At 45.5% G+C, this 24,900-nt stretch overlaps 1 protein-coding gene across 3 annotated transcripts in view; it reads left to right on the top strand.

Annotated features, from left to right (window-relative positions):
- The window catches only part of MIIP (migration and invasion inhibitory protein), a 66,074-nt gene extending 57,586 nt beyond the window's left edge, over nucleotides 1-8,488 (top strand). For 2 of the 3 annotated variants that reach the window (XM_078640896.1, XM_078640897.1), the window contains exons 8-10: nucleotides 5,685-5,781; nucleotides 6,879-6,995; nucleotides 7,390-7,661. In XM_078640896.1, coding sequence (XP_078497022.1) covers nucleotides 5,685-5,781; nucleotides 6,879-6,995; nucleotides 7,390-7,521 — 346 coding nt within the window. In that variant the 3' untranslated portion in view covers nucleotides 7,522-7,661. Of the gene's footprint in view, nucleotides 1-5,684; nucleotides 5,782-6,878; nucleotides 6,996-7,389 lie in introns of all 3 variants that reach the window. The other variant, XM_078640898.1, reaches the window with a different exon arrangement.
- Nucleotides 8,489-24,900: the final 16,412 nt, after the last annotated feature.

Below are 24,900 nucleotides of genomic sequence, written 5' to 3'. Positions count from 1 at the left end.
GCGCTGCAGCCGGAACCGAATGTGCTGCCTCGTTGAGCGGCTTCAGAGCCTGCAGTACCATCTCCGAGTACGGATCCGTCACATTTTTTGAATGCGATGTTTGGCTTGTTTGCCAGAGCGGAAAACCCTACTGGTGCACCTGTTGGCCCCATTGGTCTGCATGCATTTTTCCTGGGATGATAGCCACCTCATTTCCCTCAGGCACCTCTTATGCCTATGGCTCCAGAGAGTTGGCCTCTTCCGCCGTCGAGATTTTCGATGCCAATACAATCTTTGGAGGGGCGAGAGCCACTGGATGAATCTTCCCCGGCGCCACCATCTGGTTCTGAGCCGGCGCTGACTCTACCTCGACCAGCGTCAACTACTGTTCCGGTAGTCTTTCCTTTGACGCCGATCCTGAAGTCACCGGCCCAGCATCTGGCACCATCGATGCCTGTTCCAAGGATGAAGTCTTGGAGAGAGGCACTGAGATTACTAGAAGAGGAAGAATACCAGGTAGAGCATGGAGAGGCTGAGGAAGAGGAGATTGTGGCTCCTGATCTTGATTTTAAAGGTTTGCAGGATGCTAGTGGCCTGAATACCTCTACTGAAATGGAGCTCTCAACTCCAAAAGGTCTCTCGACACCGGAGGGGACCACTTAACATGCCTTGACCAGGAAGGCAGCGGGTCTGCTGGAATTGCCCTTTCCCACAGCGGAATTAAAGTCTAATATCCTGACGGAGGTGCTCCATTCTCCTTCCTCTATCTCAGAGCCTTTACTCCCTTTTAACGAGGCTTTGACAAAGCCAATTCTTGATGTCTGACAGAGGGTGGTGTCCAGGACTGTGGCAAGGAGATGCAAGGCAGCTCCAGGGGACCCTGCTTTCCTGTCCACCCATCCTTCGTCGGAAAGCTTGGTTGTCCAAGCTTCATGCTCCTCGAGGCAGTCTGCACGTTACTTCCCATCTACACCTGCAGATAGGGAGTCGAAACGCAGGGAGCAATCTGTGAAGAAGGTCTTCTTGTCAGGCAGTATGGCTGTCAAGTCCACAAATGCCACATGCCTTTTTGGTGGCTACATCCACCCCCTTATGGACTCTGCCATGGAGGTGCTTCCACAACAGCCTGAGGAAGTTCATGGGCATTTCCCGGAGGTACTGATGGATGCTCAAGCGGCAGCCTGCCAGGTCATAAAGTCTTGTCTGGACACTGCTGAATCGGTAGCCAATGTCTTTTCATGCATCTTTTATAATCTAATGTATTTTCTAATGTATTGCCTTGTGTACTTTCAATTGCTTTTATTGTGTTTTGGTTTCCTTAGGAAGGGGGATGTGTTATGATCTACTGTTGCCTTTCCCCTTGCCTATGTATCTCTTCCTTACTGCTCAGCCAGAATGAGTGTTGGTGTGCTTGGAGATGTCTGGAATGTCGGATGATTGATGATGTTGTGGAATGCATGGGTGCCTGGTGAGGTTGGGTATGTCAGTTAGAGTGTGCAGGCTGAGCAGGAGAGAGGCTGCTCCTGGTGGACTTTACATCTTCCAGTAACTTATTTGAAGCTGTCATCTTATCAATAAATCTACAACATACTTATATACCACTTGGCTACAGAAGATCTTTTATTTACAACAAAAGGCTTGTAATAAGTTGGATCCCGCCTCCAAGTTTCCTTTCCAGAATATGTGCTAAAAACGGCTCTGTTGCAAGGTGCTGAAAATTAATCGTATCAAGAATGGAATTAAAAATATTTGTGAGCAAAGAATCCCTTCACGAGGCAAATATTCCAATATGTCCCTAATGATACTAGCGTGTCCTGGCGATTTGTTGTTGGCGTACTTTTAAAGCAAATCAAATGTCCTAAACAACCACTCTTACCAGGCAAAATAGAGGCTGAACCGTTGACAGAAACTGTAGTTTCCACTTTAAGCATATAGGGCCCGATGTAGGTAAATTAGATTTACCGATTCATAAATACCGAATTTTATTGGTATTCATGAATCGGTAAATCTAATGTAGGTAATTTTTCGGGAAAAAATACCGAATCGGTAGGATTCGGTATTTACCGATTCTGTACAGAATCGGTATTTGTCATTGATTCCTATGGGTCTTGAAGCGCGTAGGATTCAATGGCAAATACCGATTCGGTAATTACAGAATCGGTAAAATTACCGAATTGCCAAGGGGGACAGGGTGTCACTTTGACACCCTGTAGCACCCCTGTTTGTGGCTTGTGTGCCATGTGACACACATATGTGTAAAAGCGGGGAGTGGATAACGCACAGCTTGAGTTCTAAGTTTTTTTTGAGAAAATTATTCTGTTGAGTTAATAGGGAAAGTTGGGTGCTCCACCAGGTGACGTGTTCGTCCTTCACGTCTTTACTGAGCAAAAGCGGGGGGTGGATGGCGCACAGCTTGAGTTCTAAGTTTTTTTGGAGAAAATTATTCTGTTGAGTTAATAGGGAAAGTTGGGTGCTCCACCAGGTGACGTGTTCGTAGAAGCTATAGAAAAATCCATTCTTGAAAGTGACTTGGAACCTGATATGCAACAGTTCATCATGGAACTAATGATCTTCACTCTGTACCAAAGTTATTTCGAACTGAATAATGAATGGTATCTACAGCTGTCTGGGACCTCAATGGGGAACTGTGCCGCGCCCACTTATGCGAACATCTATATGAAGCACTTCGAACAAGAAAACATCTTTGACGACCCCAACTGGATGAATCACATGAAAATGTACATAAGATACATTGATGATATATTTATCATCTGGAAGCACACCGAAGAATCTTTGAGAGACGCTTTAACCTCACTAAATAATGTCAATGAACGTTTTCAATTCACATGGGAAACCAATAAAAAAACAATCACCTTCCTTGATGTCAAGATTTCTATTACCACCACTGGTCTTGAAACTGATCTATTCCGAAAAATGACGGACCGCAACAACACACTCCATTTTACTAGCCATCACCAAGGGTCATTAAAACAACACCTACCTATGTCTCAGATGTTGAGAGTCAGAAGGATCACATCCAATCAGACACAAACAGAGCTAAGACTCCAGGAAATGGGTAAAAGGTTCATCACAAGAGGTTATCCTGTACAGCTCATTGAAACAGCCAAGAAAAGAGCACTGGAAACGCCCAGAGAAACATCATTACTCAGAACTCAACGAGATAAGACCAATAGGACAGTCCTGGTATCAAAATTCTCTAACCTGAGTACCGCTTACAAAAGAATCATCTTACGACATTGGCCAATAATGAGCATTGAACCAGATTTTGGCACCACCTTTAGTGAACCCCCTATATTTGCCTATACCCGTAATGCCAACATAAGAGAAATCCTCAACAAAAAGTGTCCCAGCGCAATTCCAGCTAAAGGTACAAGACCCTGTAAGAATTGTGGAAATTGTCACAACGTCATTACTGGGAATGTGATTAACCACCCCATGAGAGGCACTCCCATGAAATTGCATGTGAATGCCACATGCGATACATCTCATGTAGTATACTTGATAAAATGTCCTTGTGGAATGTGTTACGTTGGTAAGACTGAAAGAAAAATAAAGATTCGCATCAACGTACATAAATCAAACATCAGACTCAAAAACACTAAATCCAATGTAGCAGTACATTTCAATGACAACAGACACAATGTATCCCAATTGAGATTTATGGTTCTGGAAGAAGTCCAGAAACGAGAGGGAGTTGACAACAACAAACGTCTATTACAGAGAGAGATGGCTTGGATATACAAGATGCAGTCCATGAAGCCGATGGGACTGAATGATCGCTTAGAATTTTCATGTTTTCTATAGGATATCAGGTCGATATCCACGTGCCGTATTCTATAATTCCTGAAATGCAATTGTTATTATTTATGTTTACCCATTGTTTGTGATTTTCAGTTCTTTTACCTCATTATTACCTCAGCGTCAGTACACTTTAATATGGCCGACACGATTCTTAGAGACACATAGTCCTTTGTCTATGGTTATTTTTCCAACACACGCTTAAACGTCACTTCTTACGCTACTTCCCCACACCAACTTATCCGACGATTGAAGCTAGCGAGCATGAACCACTAAGTAAGTCGATTCACTAATGTTCCATGAACGTTCTTCACATTATGTCACCGCGTTCTGTTGGTAATTTTGTAAGCGCATTTGAGCGCGTGAAACTCGACCGCACCCCTTCTGTTCAAAACCACCACGCACCCCTTTTGTTAACTATCACATTGACATCGCGTGCATAGCCTATTTTAATTCACCGAGCACTTATTTAACCAGACCAGTTATCACGACTTTTGAACGTTTATACTTTGAGCACAGTCGTACGACATGTTACCTATGCTTTACAAACCACCGGAACCCACTCCTATCACGTTTTTTGCGTCTTACTCGCCCTGCATGCTGCACTCTCACTTTTTGATACTAGGAAGTCAGCCGAACATATTTTTAGAGCTATGTTTTCGTTTGTTCATAGAGCTCCCAGACGAAGGGCATCTTGCCCGAAATGCATTGGAGCTGATTGGATTACAAGTCCAATATGTGGATTTACATATACAAAAAGAAGGATTGTTAAACCATTTGGAACAATGGAATATTATCATGATATATAATGATGATGTGGAAATAAAACAATTACAAACCATCAACCTCCTGTGATGGAATCTTGCTTTACAAGAACCAAAGGAGTGCCCACAAATACAGGGATGACACCACTTCCCAGAGGTGTCACACACCAAGAACACACATATGTGTGCCACATGGCGCAGGTGTACATGCACAGATGTGCATGTACACAGGTATTCGTTATTTACCATGCAATAGTATTACATGGTAAATAACGAATCGGTAAGGGCCTGTGGCACTGTTTTCAGTGCCACCTACATATTGATTTACCAATTCGGTAAATTTACAGAATCGGTATTTTACCGAATCGGTAACTTTACCGATTCGGTAAATATACAGATTCTGTAAATTTTAAGGCCCCTACATCTCCATTTGCAAATACCGGTCGGTAACGGCCGAAATCAGCCGTTATCGACCGGTATTTGCTGACCTACATCTGGCCCTTAGTGTTGTTAACAAAAGTGGTCAACAACAAAATAAGCAGGCATGCATGAAGCTTCTGTTTCATTTAGGTGGTTCCTCTTCTCATCAGAACTTGCCATCAACAACCCAAACAATTACATGTTGGGTTTACTACCACCTTTTTATTTTTAAGAACACAAACCACAGTTAGCTGGCATAGAAAGGGCACTGGAGTGGAGCGTGAAGAGAGGGACCAACTGAACGAAAGAGAAGGGAGTAAGAAGGGTTGCATCCTCCTGTTTAAAGACCGCATTGTACTTGGTACCATTGACTCGAGGTTGATACGCCCAGGTTTTGCACATCTATTTCTTTTATTGCGCTATCAATGAAAACTGGAAATTCTTCCTTTAACTTACCTAGATGACTTTTCAGTTGGTCAGTTGCTTTGTCCCCAAACATGCCAATTAAAGTTTTCAAGACTTTTTGTACTGGGCCTTCTGTTAAACCGCAGAGAGGGCGCATTCACTTAGAATTTGCTCTTTGTAAAAGTCCCCATGTGTGATTTATTTTTTTTCTACCACAGGAATGCATTGCTTTCCTGAGTCTGGTAGGTAAAATGGGTATGAATAGAAAAAAATGAACTATTGTTGGTTTCTTTGCAGAGTCAGCATTCCCAGATCGACCTTGCTTCCCCCACATAAATATAAGATTCATCGTCGCAGAAGCTTCGACCCCTCGGACAGCCTGGCCCTTCCCTCTGTAAGTTACCATTTTTTCTGAGGTGTGAGGACAGGGTGCTTAGTTATTGTCAAAAGCTGTGTGAACTGGATTAACATTGGTACAAGAGTGTTTAAAGTCATTGTCACACAAGCGGTGTGACCTGGATTAACATTGGTACAAGAGTGCTTAAAGTCACTGTCACACAAGTGGTGTGACATGGATTAACATTGGTACAAGAGTGCTTAAAGTCATTGTCACACTAGTGGTGTGACATGGATTAACATTGGTACAAGAGCGCCTAGTTGTTGTCAAAAGCTGTGTGACCTGGATTAACATTGGTACAAGAGCGCTTAGTTATTGTCACACAAGCAGTGTGACAGTTCCCAATTTATTACAGCAAGTGTGAAATTCTTCCAGTAGCCCTGCGTGGCATTTCATGCTGGCTGAATGGATAAAAAAAATGGAAGGAAGAGTACAGTAAAGGTGTGGCAAATACATGTTGACAAAGTATCTGTTATTCTTGTGTTAGTTGTTGCAGGAAAGGTGGCCATGACCTCTCTTCGAAAGGAATACAAAATGCTACCTTTTCCCATCTGAATGGGCAAACCTAAGACAATGATCCAACTCATGTAGGCACAAGCATCATAAACCCCAGCACTGACTTCCTGCATTTTGATCTTCGGATGGTCTTCGACCTATCAAATGCAATGTCTCATACTGTCTTTCTCCTCCCTCCCAATTACTCAGCCTCTGCCATTTGTACATGTTCTCATGCACCACTCACTGTAACCGTTGTGTAACATTGCTGGTTAAAATGATTACACGCAAACTTCTTATTCATAAACTTGCATTAATTGGGAGCAAAACACCTGGAAAGTGATTACATCTGATTTGATGGTGAGAAAATGTTGCTCCTATAGCCATGTGCGTTGGAACCCGGTAAATCCCATGAAATCTAGCAACTGGCAGGATGGATTGATGGATGAAAGGTGCATAAAAAGTGTCATAAGTTTTCTCCAGGTGTGAAACAGTGGCATTGTGTGACCTGTGAGTATGTTTTTCTTTTGTTTTTACTATACTCCTGTCAACATTCTCATTTGTAAATTGTATACTCCTGCTCCCTGCTGTGTCAATAGCATTGCCTGGCTGGCTGGGAAAACACTGTCCCTTCTAGTGAGCTTGCGGTCACTGGTCTGGACCTGCGGTCTTCAGTGGAACCCAAAGCTGCGGATCACACTACATTCTCTAACCCAGTAAGTTTCTGGTATTTCTTCTTTTGTTGAACCTTGTATGCTGTGCTAGTTAATGAGGGCCAATCTCAGATGACCTTGCAAGTATGGGTTAATCTGCATAATGAATGGGTTCCGAAAATGTATCTTCCGTGGTCTGTCGGAGAGAGGGGGCAACTGAAAGGCATGAAATGACATGTTGATGGATGTTCAATATGTTGTCCATGAACCAATGACCTAAACATGCGACACAATGAATAATTTCACCTACACCCTGTCATATGGTCTTTTTTCAAAATATTGAGAAGTGCAGTAGTGCGCAGCAAGTGCGACAGATGGTGTCCAGTGCATACGATGTGGCGGACTTTTTTTTCCATCACTAAGTGGAGTTAAAGATGTCTTTTTTTTCCCTCTCTAGGACTTGGTGTCACGGGTATCCGGCAGTTCTAAGTCAGATCATCTTTTGAATTTGTCCCGTTCTGCATATTTCCAGCTAAGCAGAGCAGCAAGGTCTGGACTTCTCCCAATGTTGGATTCCTCAGTGGCCTAAGTTGAATGAAACTTCTGTGGAAAACCTGAATCCTCATAAAGTAAACAGAAGTGTAGTAACCTCTGAAACAGTAAGAGCTGTGGCACCTGAACGATTGCACCATAGCCTGGGATACATATTCCACACAAAGAATTGTTATCAATGTTCATAACCTGGACATGACACTCTTTTACTGTTCTGTTCTCCTCCTCTATTGTTATTCTTTGTTTACCTCTAGCACCTTCACTGTTGTAATTATGCGGCCTTGAATGATATTTTAAGCTGGAGTCATTATTTGAAGCTGTGTGAGCTAAATTAGGGCCAAATGTAATAAAACACCTCATGCAGTCAAACTGACAATTGACCAATCAGTTGGAAAAATCGACAGTGACTAGTCCAGGCTAATCGCGCTAAAAGGCATCATCAGTGTGTAAAGGAAAGGGGCAGTGGGAAAGCAGTTCACATAAGGATTTTTTAGGATTGCTGTGGAGTGCTTTAATTCAGTTTCACCGGTGTACAAGTTATCGTTTTAGTCTAGTTAGGGTCTTGGACCATCGTAGCATCGGGTTATGAAGGTAAATGAGGAAACTGGCAGTGTGAGACGGAGCCGGTGGCTGAGCAGAAGGGGCCGCTCTAGGCAGAGGAGGGGATTGAGGTTGCATTTCTCTTTGCTGTAAATCACTTGGCAGCCAATATCTGAAACATTGTTCTACTGTTGGGGTGAGAGTGGTGGGTGGCTTTTATGTGAGTTTATTTTTAATCTAAAGAAACAGTTGGTTAATTTATGTGTGCTTTTTTTTACAATAAAATGTGTAATAAATTATAAGTATTCCCAAGTTTGAAGGTAAATTGTGTTTATTCATTTTGCACTGACCGTATAGGGGCCAATTGAAGAATGAATTTGAAGCAAGAGCTTCCTAGCCTTTGGGGCTGCTAGAACTATCACCTTATCTGACATTTTGGAAACAATAAAGAAACACATTTATGTGCATGCGTATGGTTGTTACTTTGTTACACTGGTGATGAGAACCCCGTGCCCACCCCCAATAGATCGACAGAGGGTGCAGAGACACCGGTGTACTTCTACTGACGAATACCACTGGTCATATTGAGAGAGGCAGTTTGAAAAGGGCCAACGATCTATTGCCACAAGCATGTTATTGTGAGTGGTGTAAGAAGCTGTCACTGGATCTAACAAAGACAGTGGACATCCACTTTCTGCCACAGATCATCCATCTTTGAGAACATCAGACTGTCACAAATGTGACCTGGGCTCCAATCACAGATTCAACACTTGACTGTAAATTGTCCAATTTAGGCGAGTCACATACTCTCCTTGTGTCTAAAAGTGTAAGAAATGTTATGAAATACAACTGCAAACGTGTGAAATATGCCACTGTGAAATACAAATGTGCACATTCCTAATTGAGGCACTGCACACCATTGGTATCTAGCCACGTTCCCACTATATGTATGAAAATAGATACATATAATTAAATCCCATCGTGGGAAATCATTTCTGTTGCTTGTGGGTGTGTAACGTGTTATGTGGAATTGAGAAAGTGTGGCTGTGCAGTGTAGCTTCATGTGTTTCAGGGTACTGACATATTCTCATCTTTACAAGGAGATGGTTCCTGTTGACTATGCTTGCTGCAAATGGAAGCGCTATTCCACCTAGTGACACTTACAAGAAAGAGATTGATAAAAAAATATGGGTGAAATGTTGTTGGTGTATAGTGTGCTTCCTGTGTGTTGTTTGAGGGCGATGTGTAATGTCTGTTCTGAGAGCACCTTATTATTTGATGCTAAGGAGAGCTGATGCAATGGAAGTGTTTTCTAGTATGTACTGACAGTTTAGGCTCGTTTGAAGAGTTCAATAATGTCATGTTGTAATGCTCCTTGAGACTTAGATGTTTAGTTCTGTGTATGTGCCATGCATTGCTGGTATCGCGTCCAATGTAGTGTGAGGGCGGTTCCAGACTGCCTGGCAGTTGCTGGATGGTCCCAGCTCCTTAAGGTTCTATGTACATGAGTGAGGGCCAAAGGAATTCAGCAGCAAGGGAGAATAAAATGAATGCAGCTTGGTTGACTAAATTACATAACGATAAAAGGCAAATTATTTAGTCTAATGCGTCACTTTTGTGTCATTAAGATTCCTTTTTATGTTGGTTAAGGGTGTGCAAAACCTCAACAATGCCAGTAATACCTAAATACAGCAATCAGCAATTGAAAGGTGACTAGTTAACCTTTCCAAAGGACCTATCCAGCATCACTTGTTTTAGTAACTTTTGATCCAGTTAGGCTAGAACGTTTTTTTGTTTTTTGTTAAAATCTTTCAATTATGCAGCAGATAGATTGTGTGGTAATTGAGGCAAATCATTAATTATGCCAACAATACTGCAGCCACAGAATCACAAAACTCCAGTGGCTGTGTAGGTTATTAAATAGATACCCTTTCTCCTACTTACTCCTCTTGTTCACTGGCAATAAGGACTCCAATGTGGTTGGAGCAAGAAGAGTGGCTTTGAAGGGGAAAAAGCTGAAAGCAGCCTTTCATTTTGAATCCAAAGTCACTTTCAGGAGTTTCAACTGTAAGTTTATTTGGGTACACAGACAACAGCCGACCTGCCAGCCTGCAGCCAAAGTTGCATCAACGTACCAGCCTACGAGGTACACACAGTAGGTCACAGATCAGTTCCATGAGACAATGACCTCCTAGAACATGTCTCAATTGCAACACAACTTCCTCTTCAAGGAAAGAAAAGAAGACCAGTGGCATATGAGCGGTAGGCTGGAAGTATCAATATCCGGAAATATTCACAACTCTTATTAATGTAACAGAGAAACTGTGACCAATACAATTTATAACATTGCAAGGAAAAACATACTTTGAACATTAACATTTAACAACTGTGTTTGGTTTGACTAGATGGGGGTCAGAAACTTGCACCGCAAGAATATGCCTCCAAACATTTTGGCGGTCTGCGATTTATATCACTGAGCTTAAGACCAAATGGCACCTGACCCAGCACTCAGAACGGACCCATCTTTTATTGCTGTACTTTCTCAGAAGGAGGCTGGCAAGTGTTTCCTTGTTATATTGGCTCATTATGTTGTGCTACTATCCCTACATGCATTCTCTGCTCATCATCAGTTCTCACCACAAAACTGCATACTTCAAACGTGTTCAGGATTCCAGAAGCGGTTCCTTGCTGTTCACCCAATCTCCAACTGTAAAATTCCTATCTCTACTGGCACGCTTGCCCTCACTCCCTTCATACTGACTCTCAAAACTTTTTTAAAGTGGACTCTTACACATCCTACTCACAGGTTTTCTTTCCTCAATTCAAATGCAGGTGTTTTGTAGCCAAGTGGGCAGTCGTTATGTAGGTCCCTAACCGTTCCACGTTCTTGATGGTTACAGCAGTGCCCTCTCCACACCCTTTAGTTATCAGAATAAATTCTACTAATGCTCTGTTTAATCTCGCCAATATGTCATTGCTTTTAAAGATATGTTTGGACAAAGTAATGGTGTTTGCTCAAAAGTCTGGTTTTGAAGAATAGATGATTATTTATCACAGCAACCGACCTTAAACACAAGAGCAGGATCTGAAATGGACCAAGAAAATCCAACCCTATCTCCTTTCCTGCTTCTTGGAGATTGAACCAGGTACTTCTGGATACTGGTAAGATGTCACAACTCGGCCTCTTTCCTTTCCACATAGGAATCCATGATAAGCCACCAATAGTCCTCTCAAATTTATCTCTTAGAGTAGCTCCAACATGATCACCGTGCACAATATCAACAATGTTCCTTCTTATGACCAACAAAGGAACTAACTTTTCACTTCGAAACATCAATCTGTCAACTTCAAACAGTTCATTTACGACTATTCAAAAAAGTTGCTGCTTTCATCTCAGTCTTTTTCTTGGGCTATTTCTTCATCACTAATTCCAATATTTGCAAATCACCATCCGTTTCTATTTTCTTTACCATTTAAATGTGTCCTTTCACCCGACTGCAGTTACACCCACTTCTGCAAAGACACACTCTTACAAGTCCTCAGACCGTTCTTAATCTAGATTAGCAACTGGTCTTTGTATTAAGTTCAACACAAACGTATACTTCCTTAAAATCACTTTCCTTAAAATGAAACTAATAATTTTGAGGAAAGCCTGGATAGTCTCACTGTGGATTTATTCATTTTCCAACCATACGGCAAATCAACCAAAGGACGATGGTCTGTCCTCAAAACAAATAGCCTTCCCCATTAGTGAGCTCAGAATTTTTGAATATTCAACACACAGGCCATCATCTCCTTTTTAACAACTATATTCTGCCGATCTGAGTCCTCGATGCAAACGCCACAATAGATCTGTACCCTCATCACACTACGTCAACACCGCACTGAGAAGTCCTTTAAAACCTTTGAATAAAATTCGCACAATCTAATAAAGGATTGCAACTGCTCCTTATCCTTCGGCAGAGGTACATTAGGCATGCTCTCAACTAGACTCTGTTTTAGCTTCACACCTATTGTCAACACACACAAAATACTCAACATCTTGCACTAAGAAACCACACTTTTGTTCTGTAATGTCATGTTATTATCACTCAAGGCCCTCATAACTTTGCTGAGAGTCATTTTGTGGTCTTGCACATCATAACCAAAAAACTAGAATGTCATCCTGGAAGATCTTTACTTTCTTTATACCTTTGAACATGTTAGCGATGACTGAAACACCGAAGTGGCAGAGATCAGGCCAAATGGCATATGGCATTACTGATATCACCATTGGTCATGAACCTGTGACTATGTAGTCCGGTGCCTCAAAGCTAGGTGATGTGCTGTTTGTAGACGAAGCTTGGCGTACCTTTTGGCTGACTAGCATTACAAAAGAGGTCCTCCAATCTTGGCAAAGGGAAACTCTCAACCCATATAGCTTGATTCACACTCCTAAAGTTATTGCACACGTGTAGCTTTCCTGAACTCTTTAAAGCCAAAACAATTGGAGAAAGCCATTTTGTGCCATTAGCTAGTTCAATCATACCGTCTTCAAGCACAAGCATGTCATAAATCGGTCTAGTCCAATCATCCCTCACGCTCCAGGGGACGCTGCAGTTATTTTTAGAACTATGTGGTCCTGTTTTACTATGTAGTTCTTAACCAAACCTGTCTTGTCATTAAATAAGTCTGTAAATTTATCAACCTAAAACCTAGTTGTTTCTCCATCCACTAAGGACACTTGGGGCCAGATGTAGGACCCCAAATACTTGTCGGTAATGGCCGATTTCGGCCGTTACCGACCGGTATTTGGTGTTTGACATGTAGGGTGCATTTTATTTACAGAATCGGTATATTTACTGATTCGGTAAATTTACAGAATCTGTAAAATATTGATTCTGTAAATTTACCGAATCGGTAAATCCAGATGTAGGTGGCACTTCAAACAGTGCCACAGGCCATTACCGATTCGTTATTTACCATGTAATACAATTGCATGGTAAATAACTAATTCCAGTGTACATGCACGTCTGTGCATGTACACCTGTGCCACATGGCACACAAGCCAAAATCAGGGGTGCAACAGGGTGTCAAAGTGACACCCTGTTCCCCTTGCAAAATCGGTAATTTTACCGATTCGGTAATTGACATTGATTCCTATGGGCCTGTAGGCCCATAGGAATCAATGTCAATTACCGAATCGATAAATACCGATTCGGTAATTACCGAATCATACAGATTCGGTAAATATTACCGAATTTTTACCTTCATCTGATTTACCGAATCTAGAATACCGAATCGGTAAAATTCGGTATTCTAGAGTCGGTAAATCAGATTTACCTACATCTGGGCCTTAGTCTTTTTGCCCTGACCTTCATACCATATGAAATTCAGCTTGATGCCACCATCCTCTCGCGTTTATGCCCTCGCTACATAAAATGTTTCTCTGATTTCATATTCTTTTACGGTAATCTTTGGGTAGAAGTAACCAACCAAGCATATTCTGCTACCTTCAAAAGCTACAGTGTTTATACCATGTGGCAACAGCACTTTCTGATGAATACTTCTAACCACTGATTCCTCACCTTTAGAATATCCCCTGGCACCAGACCAGTTCCGGAAGATATTTCAGCATATCCACCAGTAGGTGGAGTCGTGCAACTCTGCGTCAACTCTTTTCCACTCCAGAAGTGATGACTAGAACCTCATATAGGAGCCTCTCAAACATGCTGATGTCAGTTCCATTCTTTGTGCCTTTGTATGTGGATCCAGAGCTAGCTTAATCTTTTTCTCGTAAGTTACTTAACTTTTTTCTCTAAATTCTTTCCAGTGTTCATGGGAATATGCTCCTTCCTAAAACAGTAGGATTAAGCCTTTTCGGGACTTTCACAAACAAATGGTTGTGACGCATCACCACCAAGTGTGTGACTTGTGTTTGGGGTCGGGCTTCGACTCCAAGTCATGCAGTAAGAGTGCCTTGATGCACCTGAACAGGATCCAATACCGCAAACCCAAGCGCTACATCGATGTCCACTGACAGAAGTTGTGAAAATTCCTCTCCCACTTGAAGTCAAAGACATTTGCCCGTTCTACTCATCATCGTGTTCTAAGTCTTTGTGTAATGCCAAGTCAATGAAAAAACACAAATTCTGTAGTAGGGGATCTCTGTGTATAGTCATAATCTAGTGAATAGTCCCGCCCATGTGCGTGGACCCCGGAGCAATCAAAAATAATCTCTTAAGGTGTCGAAAAATGCAGAACTGCCCAGACACTTAAGAGAGAATTAAAGACAGATAATGCTGCCTATATCCACAGGCTACACTGTCCAGTACTTCCTAGAAATTCCACCAAAAATCCACAAACAGCAAAGCCTGTCCAGATTTCCAATGCTTTAACAGCAAAAACCCTCTGGAATGATAGAGAGGAAGACATGGACAGACAAGCCCCATAGGCTGCCATTATGTGGCTCAGAACAGGATACTGTGCCTTTAAGAGAACTTTCCAGAACTTCACTGTATCCCAGAATGCACTGCAGGTCCCTTTTACTTTCAGTTCTTTATTCCGGCTCCTGCAAGCAGGACCCTGGAGCATTGAGCTCTCCCTTTTCAAGGGTTTATTGGTGATATTTTTCACTTTTTCAAAGTTATTTGAGTGCTTTTCTTGAAGTACTTTGCTGTTTCTTCCTGTTTGTCTTTGGGTGCACTCTTAATTGTCGAATATGCCTGCATTATTCGACAAATGCCCTGAGTGTTCCAGGAAGAAGGCCAAGTCTGACCCACACGAGGTGTGTATCATCTGCCTTCCTTCATCCCATGTCCCAGAGGAGTGTGAGATCTGCCAGGGTTTCTCTAGTAGGACCCTGAGGGATAGGATGAAGATCAGGGCCTTGAAGACAGAGACGGAAGGCACAAGGTGGGTCTGGAGGGGCTTCATCTTCCCATGCTGAGGCCTCTGGGGGGCTCCCCAGGGGCAGGAAGACCAGCAAACGTCCCCATTCTCCGTCGGCGTCGATTGCACCGACTACGACGTCGAGAGGGATGACTGCAGTCTGTTCCCCGTCTCCCCAGGGCTCTGGGTCGAGGCGACATCGCCGTTCGCCGTCAAGGGACCTGAACAGGCCGCCGTCGAAGACTCCAGTGACGATTTCGTCGTCGTCGTTGCCGAGTTTTCGACGTCCAGAGGCCCGGCGTCGGCGCTCGCCGTCGAGGCGACACCGCCGTTCGCCGTCGGCGAAGAGGAGAAAGTCGTCGTCGAGGGGATCCTTGACGTCGGGGAGAAGGTCGCCGTCGAGGTGTAGACAGTCGCCGTCGAGGCGTAGGAGGTCGCCGTCGAGGTGTAGACGGTCGACGTCGAGGCAAAGAAGGTTGCCGTCGAGGCGAAGGCATTCACCGTCAAGGGTTCGGCGCTCGCCGTCGAAGAGGCGAAGCTCGCCGTCGAGGGGCCGACGCTCACCATCTGGTCGCCGTTCTTTAACGTCGGGAAGGCGTGGAAGGAGTTCTGGCGCCAGGAGTCAGTCTGATAGGCGTCAAGTGCCTATGGAAGACTCTCCAAAGTCCCAGCCTAGTAAGGAGGGCGGTTCACTGGGCTCGATGTACTCTGTTGTGTATACCCCTGCTAGGCCGAAGACAGTTACTCCGCCTCCTCCTCCTCCGTTACCGAGAGGACTTCCTCCGCGGGCTCCCACCCCGCCTCCACTTCCGCCTCCTCCGCAGCCTCAACCGCAACCCCAGTTGCCGGCTGACAAGCCTCCTCCTATCCCTCCGAGGAACGGTTCGTTGCCACGATTTCCTACTCCTCCTAAGGGGACCCCTCGGCCGAGGGCTCCATCCAAGCCAAAGTCTCCCGTCCCGGTGGAACCGGCAAGGCGACCGAAGTCAAGGAAGTCGCGATCCCGCTCCGGACGGAGAGGGAGGTCGCTCAGTCGTCACAGATCCTCTACGAGGTCGAGACGGCGCCACAGGAGGCGCGGATCATGGTCCCGCACGGACTCTTCCAGAACCAGGTCCTTCTCCCCGACCTTATCAGACTCCCCGGGGACGAGGGTGTCTCCCGTGGATGACATCTGCACATTCCAGGATATTCTCTTGAGGGGTGCTGCAAAATTGGGAATCACGGTGACGGCTCCTACACCTACGACGTCCGTGATTTTTGAGACACTTCACAAGAAGCATTTGTCTCGCCCTCTACTACCGCTCGTGCCAGGATTGGTAGAGCCAGCGGAGGAGCTGTTCCTTACGCCTGCAACGACGAAAGCCGCTCCATCCCGTCTTCTTAAGAAGTACAGGGCTCCGGATTCCGACCCGGCTTTTCTGAGGATTGACCCTGTTCTGGACTCCGTTATAGTGACGGCGGCCAGGAAACAACACTCTACCTCTCCGTCTTCTACCGTGCCTCCGGATAAGGAGAGCCGATGGATCGACTCAAATGGCAGGAAGGCCTGTGGAACGGCCTCTACGTCCATGAAGGCAGCTAGCGATACGGCTCTCCTAGGGCGTTATGATCGTGCCCTGTGGGAATCCCTCCAGCAGTTCGCGGAACTCCTGCCACGAGATAGCAGGGAGGATTTCCTGGAGATCCAGAAGGAAGGGATGCTGGTCTCGAACCAGGTCATCAGCGTGGCCGCTGATGGCTCTCTTTTGGCGGCCCATGGGTATTGTCATGGGATCAACCAGCGACGCCATGCCTGGCTCAGGCTCACATCACTCAAGCCGGAGGCCCAGCAGCGAGTGGCTAATCTGCCCTTCTCGGGGGGGACCCTGTTCGGGAAACATGCAGATGATGAGATGGCCCACATGAAGGCGGAGGCCGAGACTCTGACGGCTGTGGGCTTGGAGAAGCCCAAAGAAAAGAAAGCCTACCGCCCGTTCCAGAGACGGTTTGGGGTGCAGGGCAGAGGGCAAGGACAGGCTTCAGGACAGCCGCAGCAACAACAGCAGCAGTTCCGGAGGCCCTTCCAGAAGTGCCAGAAGGGTAGAGGAGGTCAGCAGTCCTTTACAGCGAACAAGGGCGCGGCCGGGTCTTGACCCTGAGCTGTTACTTCCCCTACATCCGTTACCCGCTCCGGTGGGGGGAAGCATTTGATTTTTTCTGGCAGAGTGGCGAAAAATTACTCAGGACAAGTGGGTGCTGAATATTGTTTGCAATGGATACAGTCTTCGGTTCACCAGCCCACCTCCATCAATTCCTCCGGTCAGCTAGCAGTTTCAGCTGCGCGAGCTCCAGGCGGAGGCCGATATCCTGTTAAGGAAAAGGGCGATAGAAGACGTACCTCTGTCTCAAAGAGGAAGAGGTCTGTACTCCCGGTTCTTGCTGGTTCGCAAAAAGGACAAGAACGAGTTCAGGCCCATTCTGGATTTACGACAAGCAAACAAGTGGATTCGCAGAGAGAAGTTTCGCATGTTGTCGTTGCATCAGATTTATCCTCAGCTGCAACAGGGAGACTAGCTATGTGCTATAGACCTACAGGATGCGTACTTCCATGTGCCCATTGCACACAAACACAGGAAGTTCCTGCGATTCCAAGTCGGCGCCAATCATTATAGGTACACAGTACTGCCATTCGGGCTGAAGTCTGTGCCCAGAACATTCTCTAAGTGCATGGCAGTGGTAGCTGCACACCTAAGGAAGAACAAGGTGTTTGTCTACCCGTACCTGGACGATTGGTTGATCAAGGCCTCCTCCTTCTCGGAAGCTCAAGCACACTTCCAGAAGACGTGCGTTCTCTTGAACAAGCTGGGGTTGCACATCAACATGTCCAAGTCTGTCCCGTCTCCAGTCCAGTGCATACAGTACTTGGGAGTCTCCATCAATACGCTGTCCGCAAGCGTGTCTCCTTCGGAGGAGCGACGGTTATCACTCCTTTGGAAGGCTCAGGCTCTTATGACCGCTCCATCTACAACAGTGAGGACGGTGTCGTCTCTACTGGGGTCGATGGCCTCTTGTTTCTTCATCACGCCACACGCACGGCTGCACATGAGACCATTGCAGGAGTGATTGGAGGATCAGTGGGATCAGAGGAAAGGATCTTGGGACGACAGGATACGACTGTCTCTGCATGCTCTTCAGTCTCTGAAGTGGTGGTGTTCAGCGGAGAATCTCCTCAGAGGGGTTCCCTTCCACAAGGACATTCCCACGCAGACTATCGTGACGGATGCGTCGCTCCACGGCTGGGGGGCGCACTCCGGAGACTTACAGATTCAAGGGACGTGGTCCCCGATGGAGTCCACGTACCACATCAATTTCCTGGAACTCAGAGCTGTTCACTTGGCGCTGAAGGCCTTTCTTCCGTCCTTCCAGACCAACTCTCTGCTTGTGCAAACGGACAATACGACCACGATGTATTACCTCAACAAGCAGGGGGGCTCGAGATCGCGCACCCTGTCGCAGGAGGCACAGGCGATCTGGCACTGGCTTCTAGCCAGAGGACTGACGATAACGGCTACCCATCTGCCAGGTGTGCAGAATGTTCAGGCAGACGCACTGAGCAGACTGATTCAGGAAAACCACAAAGGGGTCATAAACGACGAATTACTAGGAGAAGTCTTCGCAAGGTGGGGGACTCCAGACGTAGATCTGTTCGCCACCGCCGAAAACAGCAAATGCCGAGACTTCGCCTCCAGGTACTACCAGCCGGGGACGCTGGAGAATGCGTTATGGATCAACTGGTCGAACAGCTTTCTGTACGCTTTTCCACCCATTCCCCTGATTCCGGCGGTGCTCATCAAACTGTCCCAGTCCAGGGCGCGGATGATCCTGATTACCCCGGAATGGCCCAGACAGTGGTGGTTCACGGACCTGCTTCACCTGTCTCTCCTTCCTCACATACGGCTGCCGTGCAGGCCGGACCTTCTCACGAAGTTCGGGGGGCAGATGTTGCACCCCAACCTCTCGTCTTTGTGTTTGGCGGCATGGCTCCTGAGATAGTGCAATATGGCCATCTGAATCTACCAGAAGATTGCATGGACATACTGAAGGAGGCTAAGCGACCTTCCACTAGGACTTCTTATGCTTACAAGTAGAAGAGGTTTTGCATCTGGTTCAAGTCCAAGAACTATGACCTGACGACATGTAAGGAAAATGTCATCCTTCCATATCTTCTTCATCTGGCGCAGTCTGGCCTTAATGTCCATTCCATTAAGGTTCATCTGGCTGCATTGACTGCCTACAGGAAATGCCCTTCACAGACTTCCTTCTTTCAGATCCCTGTGATCAAAGATTTTTTGGAAGGCTTGAAGAAAGTGTTCCTTCCTTCGCCTTCAAGGAAATTGAATGTGGTGCTGTCCCGATTGATGAAGGAGCCTTTTGAACCTATTCATAAGGCTTCAGCACCTGTCCTGGAAGGGGGCGTTGCTTGTGGCCATTACATCGGCCCGCAGGGTGAGTGAAATTCAGGCGTTGTGTTGCCAAGAACCTTATACTGTATTTCATGCTGCTAAGGTTGTTATGCGTACTCACCCTAAATTTCTTCCTAAAGTTATATCTGACTTTCATGTTAACCAGACCATAACTTTGCCTACGTTTTTTCAGGATCCTTCCTCTCCAGCGGAAAGGTCCCTGAATTCCCTGGATGTCAGGAGGGTGTTGAAATTTTATCTGGATAAAACCAAGGATATTCGTAGGTCAGATCAATTGTTTATCAATTATGGATCAGTCAGGACAGGTCTTGCTACCTCTAAACAGTCCATTTCTAGGTGGATTGTGTCCTGTATACATTTGTGTTACCAAAAAGCTGGTAAGACCATAGGGGGTAAACCTAAGGCTCATTCCACCAGGGGCAAAGCTGCCACGACTGCTTTGCTCCGTAATGTTCCAATTGCAGAAATCTGCAATGCGGCCACTTGGAAGTCGGTCCATACCTTTGCTAAGCATTACTGCCTGGACACAGATGCCAGGGCAGATGCTCAGGTTGGGCAGGCTTCGCTGCGAAATCTGTTCGCACAGTAGTGGTGTTATTTCTCTTTTCTCCACCGCCGCTTTGGTGTGGGGATGGGCTTGCCATTCTATTCACTAGATTATGACTATACACAGAGATCCCCTACTACAGAAGGAGTAGTTTCTGTCCTGTAACTCCAGTTCTGTAGTAGGGGTATCTCTGTTATAGTCATAAGCGCCCGCCCTCCTCCCCGGTGGGGAGAGATATTCATATAAGGAATGCTACAGGTCTGGCGTGTTACGCTTTCAAAAAGAACTGAAAGTAAAAGGGACCTGCAGTGCATTCTGGGATACTGTGAAGTTCTGGAAAGTTCTCTTAAAGGCACAGTATCCTGTTCTGAGCCACATAATGGCAGCCTATGGGGCTTGTCTGTCCATGTCTTCCTCTCTGTCATTCCAGAGGTTTTTGTTGTTAAAGCAAGGGAAATCTGGACAGGCTTTGCGGTTTGTGGATTTTTGGTGGAATTTCTAGTTGAAGTACTGGACAGTGTAGCCTGTGGATATAGGCTGCATTATCTGTCTTTAATTCTCTCTTAAGTGTCTGGGCAGTTCTGCATTTTCGACACCGTAAGAGATTATTTTTGATTGCTCCGGGGTCCACGCACATGGGCGGGACTATTCACTAGATTATGACTATAACAGAGATACCCCTACTACAGAACTGGAGTTACAGGACAGAAACTACTCCGTCCAAGTGTACCCCCAAATCTTCATCCTGGTCCCCTACTGAGGAGCAGATTATGCATCTGATTCCAATACACCCTGAATTTTAAGGTGCATCTGCAATACCACGACAGACTGAGGCATTTAAGGAGACCATGCACTGCGTTTTTGGCAATCTACCTCTGGGGCACCTTCGAGCCCCATAGAACCGTGGAGACCTCTAACAGGGTTACCGCCGGTGGTTCTATCCTTGGTGCTGGCTACGTCTCCTGAATAACTTAGGGTTCAACTCTGACTTTGGAGTCAGTTCACACAAAACCGACACATAATCCACCTTGGTTACTGTAGCATCAATCTCATTGATGTCAGAGGAGGACGTCGAGCCCATAGCTGTTTCCACTCACAGCCAAATAGGTCTCTGCCGCGGGTGAAACGGCATATGAGTTAAGTTCCTAAGTGCACACCCTCATACATTCTGAGTCTGTGCCTTTGCCTAAGAGCTGTACTCTTGTACTCCAGCATCTGTTTAGATCAGACTCTAATCAGAGCCAATACGTTTTTATAGATGACGGTGACGCATCTTCGCAATAAAATGATGATGATTATTTTTATATGGACATATAAGAGGCCAGTGGTAGGGATACTTCTTCTTACATGGGGCTTGCGTCCATCACTATGGTGCCTTTACAGAAGAGTCTGCTTTTTCCACCATGCTTATTGGATGTAAAATTGCCTTTGGGTGAGGTAAAACCAATGTCCTTGCCGAAGAGCTGCGATCTGGACAATCCTCTACTGCCATTGGCGAGGCCCTGACTGACAGTGTCAAGGGCACTTGGACCAAACCCTGTTCTTGTCCACCAGTAAACTGACAGTTGCACATCTGCACAGACTCACTCCTGGTGACCCTGCTTTTCTTAGGCATCCTACCTCAGAGAGCATAGTGGTACAGCCTCCAACAGCAATATTAATCCCAATTTGTTTTCCCATATCACCCTCCCACCCCTCCGAGTCTAAAAGAATTGAGGCATTTGGGAAGAGAAGGTTTCTTCCACTGGCCTCACCCTGAAGTCTGCCAACACTAGCTGTGTGCTGGGATGGCACTCCCATGCAATATGGGACTCCATTCCAGAGATCTTACCAGATCTTTTCAGCGGTCCTGGAGGAATTTAGTTTCCGTTTGGAGCAGACTACTCAAGATGGACAGGATTAAGCCAAATGTGTTATCCAGTCTAGTCTGGACATGACTGGCCACATATACAGAGTGGTTAGCAGTAGTGTGGTGGTCTAATGCCATGTGTGGATGAGATCCGCAGGCTTCTCTGGTGACATTCATGTGTCACTCATGTATATGCCTTTTGATGGGTCTCGCCTCTTTCGGGAGAACGCCTACTCGGCCCACAACCACTTTAAAGAGAGCAGAGCTATTGCACACTCCCTTTGACTTTCCACAACCGCAAGGCAGTATCCTCAACAATTTAGCCCCTTTCAAAGCCTTAACTAGGTGCTTCACCTTTATACAGTATCAAAGCCCGCCACCTCAACACCAGGTACCCCAGTCCTTACGGAATAGGGGATCTGACAGACTGTATCCAAGCCAGCAGGGGCAAAGAACTCCCCAGTCCCTCCTGCAGCAGCCTCCAAGCTTCTTTAATTTATCTTTAGTGGCAGATTATCACCCTGTAGGAGGCAGGATCACTCATTTTCTCCATGGGTGGCTGGCCATAACATCCGACAGGTGGGACCTGCAGATAGATGAATGGGACTACGCCAGGTCATTCCTTTCAAGCTCACTGTCCATTCCTCCTACATCAGTGCAACTTTGGTGAGCATTTGTTGATTCTGCAGCAGGAATTTCGTGCTTTTTTTTTTATAAAAGAGCCATAGAGAGGGTTCCTGCTTAGGAGATTGGAACTTGGTGTTATTATTGTTGTTAATGATGGCTGCTCAGCCACTGTTGGATCAGAGACAGACCCTCTCCCCACCCCATGCAGAGCTGGTGGTGACAGACTTCTTACTGCTGGATTGTGGAGTTTACCTGGGAGAGGTGGCGATCAGAGGATTCTTGTCTCCGGTGGAGATCTAACTCCACATTGGCCTGTTGGAGTAATGGGCTATTCGCTTGCCATTGAAAGCCTTCCTGCCGTCCAAGAGGAGAGTGGTTCAGGTCCTCACAGACAACACTACAGCCATGTGGTATTGCATCAATAATGGTGTGGTGGGCTCTGTGCCAAGGAGTCCTAAACCTTTGGACTGGGCTGAATCATCCACCACCTGGCAGAATATTTAATTGCCAGGCTGACAAACTCAACTGGTGATGCCTAGTGGACCACAAATGGCAGTTACACCCAGAGGTGACGGAGGGCCTCTTTCAGCAATGCGAATTGCCCTGGCTCAATCTCTTCGCCAACATGACCAAGCAGTGTGAACACTTTTGCTCACTGAGGTTCTTAAGCAGGCTCTCTTGGAGATGAATTCCCCCCTAGATTGCAGCACGTAAATACTGTATGCCTTCCAGTCAGTACCACTCCTGCTGCGAGTTCTGAAGAAGATCAAGAATGACTGGGCCCAAGTCATCTTAGTGGCTCCGAATTAGGCTAGGAGAATGTGGCACCCGGACTTTTTGGGTAAGAGCATCTGTTCCGATCAGGCCTTTACGGGGAGCTTCTGTTGCAGCAACCAGAGTCTTTCACCCGGGCTGCACAATCTACACCTGCATGGAAGGAGATTGAGCGGCAGCAGTGTATTGCATCCACTCTACTTGCTGAAGTAGTGGATGTCCTCCTGGCAACAAGGTATCCTTTACAGTAGACAATTAGACAAGTTTGTAGCTTGGTGTGGCACCCATAGCACAGAATTGTTGCAAGCTAAATGATCTGTTATGTTACTGTTTGTTTTCTCTTTGTTCCAGGAAGAACTTGCAGTGGTCACTGTTGAAGGTTATTTGTCAGCCTATTTGTGTTTAACTTGCCAGCTGTCTGTGTTCAAATCCCCTGTTGTGATGCATTTTCTCAAAGGTTTGGTTTACGTTTTCTCCAAAACCTTTTGTAATGTCAGAGTGGAATCCTAATTTGATCCTTACTTTCCTTAGTTGTACTCCTTTTGAGCTATTGCACTGCTGTTCCCTATGTCTCCTGATCCTAAGGACGGTCTTTCTTTTTGCAGTGACCTCATCATGTCACATGAGCGAGCTCATTAAGTCCAGCTTCCCTACACCACCTTCTTTCCAGACGAACTTGTGCTGATGACTAGAGCAGCATTTTTCAAAAAAGTTGTGGCTTCCTTTTGTCTTGGGCAGCCCATCTCTCTTCTGATGATTCTTGCCCGACTTCACCCCTTGAAAGAGGAGGAGAGACTCCATCATTTGGACCCCAAAAGAGCACTTATCTTTTACATTGATCACACCAAAGACTATTGGGTATATGATCAGGCGTTGGTGGGGTTCTTTTGGTCAAAGAAAGGCAAAGCAGTGCAGAAATGGACTTTGTCCAGAAGGATGGTCCTCTGTATTAAGTTCTGCTATACGATGCCAAAAAGCAGCCTCCAGAAGGGCTGAGAATCTATGTAATCACAGATTCCTCACTAGCATTCCACCTACTGGTTCTGTGAAGTGGACTCTTTTTCAACTCAAAACATCCAAAATTGGAGATCTGCACAATAGCACAAACCATTTTGGGGTTCTGTGTCTGGTGGCACAGACAATGCCCAGAAAGAAACTGACGTTGGCGCACTTGGGTGGTGCCTAAACATGGCTCAAGTCATGACTTCTGCTGTGGAGTGGAGTCAACATGTAGCAGCACAACACCACCTAATGTTGTGGTTTCATGTTTTCCAATGCAGAGACAGTGTTCATTTCAGCATGAAAAGAGTGTTCTACAAGTAATTAATTTTGATTCCATCAGATTCACTTTCTAGCATATTCTTATGTTTTGCAAATGCCATAAAGTTCTGATGATCAAGCTTATGCATTCATATTAGGTAAATATTTCCCTGATTGTTTATTTCAGTAGTTATTCCTGGGATGTCATAAACACTATTATGCTTTCCCTTCATAGTTTGGTAATTTTATTTATTTTATTTTAATCACTTGCTCTTAGGCTTTTTTATTTTGAATTTAGTAGGGAGTTTGAGGTTCTTAAACAATAGCTATTTTAAAACAATTATGTCATAAGGCATATTCAGTTTCTAGTGCCCCCACAAGTGTGTAACTCATTAATGAAAGATCATTTGGATTACCACTGAGTCCCTGTATCTTTTATGGGACACCACCCATCCAGGAATGCTCAGTGGAGCTATATTTAAA

This window comes from Lissotriton helveticus, chromosome 5_1 (genome assembly GCF_964261635.1).
Source record: "Lissotriton helveticus chromosome 5_1, aLisHel1.1, whole genome shotgun sequence".
NCBI classification, from domain to species: domain Eukaryota; kingdom Metazoa; phylum Chordata; class Amphibia; order Caudata; family Salamandridae; genus Lissotriton; species Lissotriton helveticus.
The sequence above is the reverse complement of the archived record's forward strand: the minus strand, read 5'-3'. Positions and strand labels throughout refer to the sequence as shown.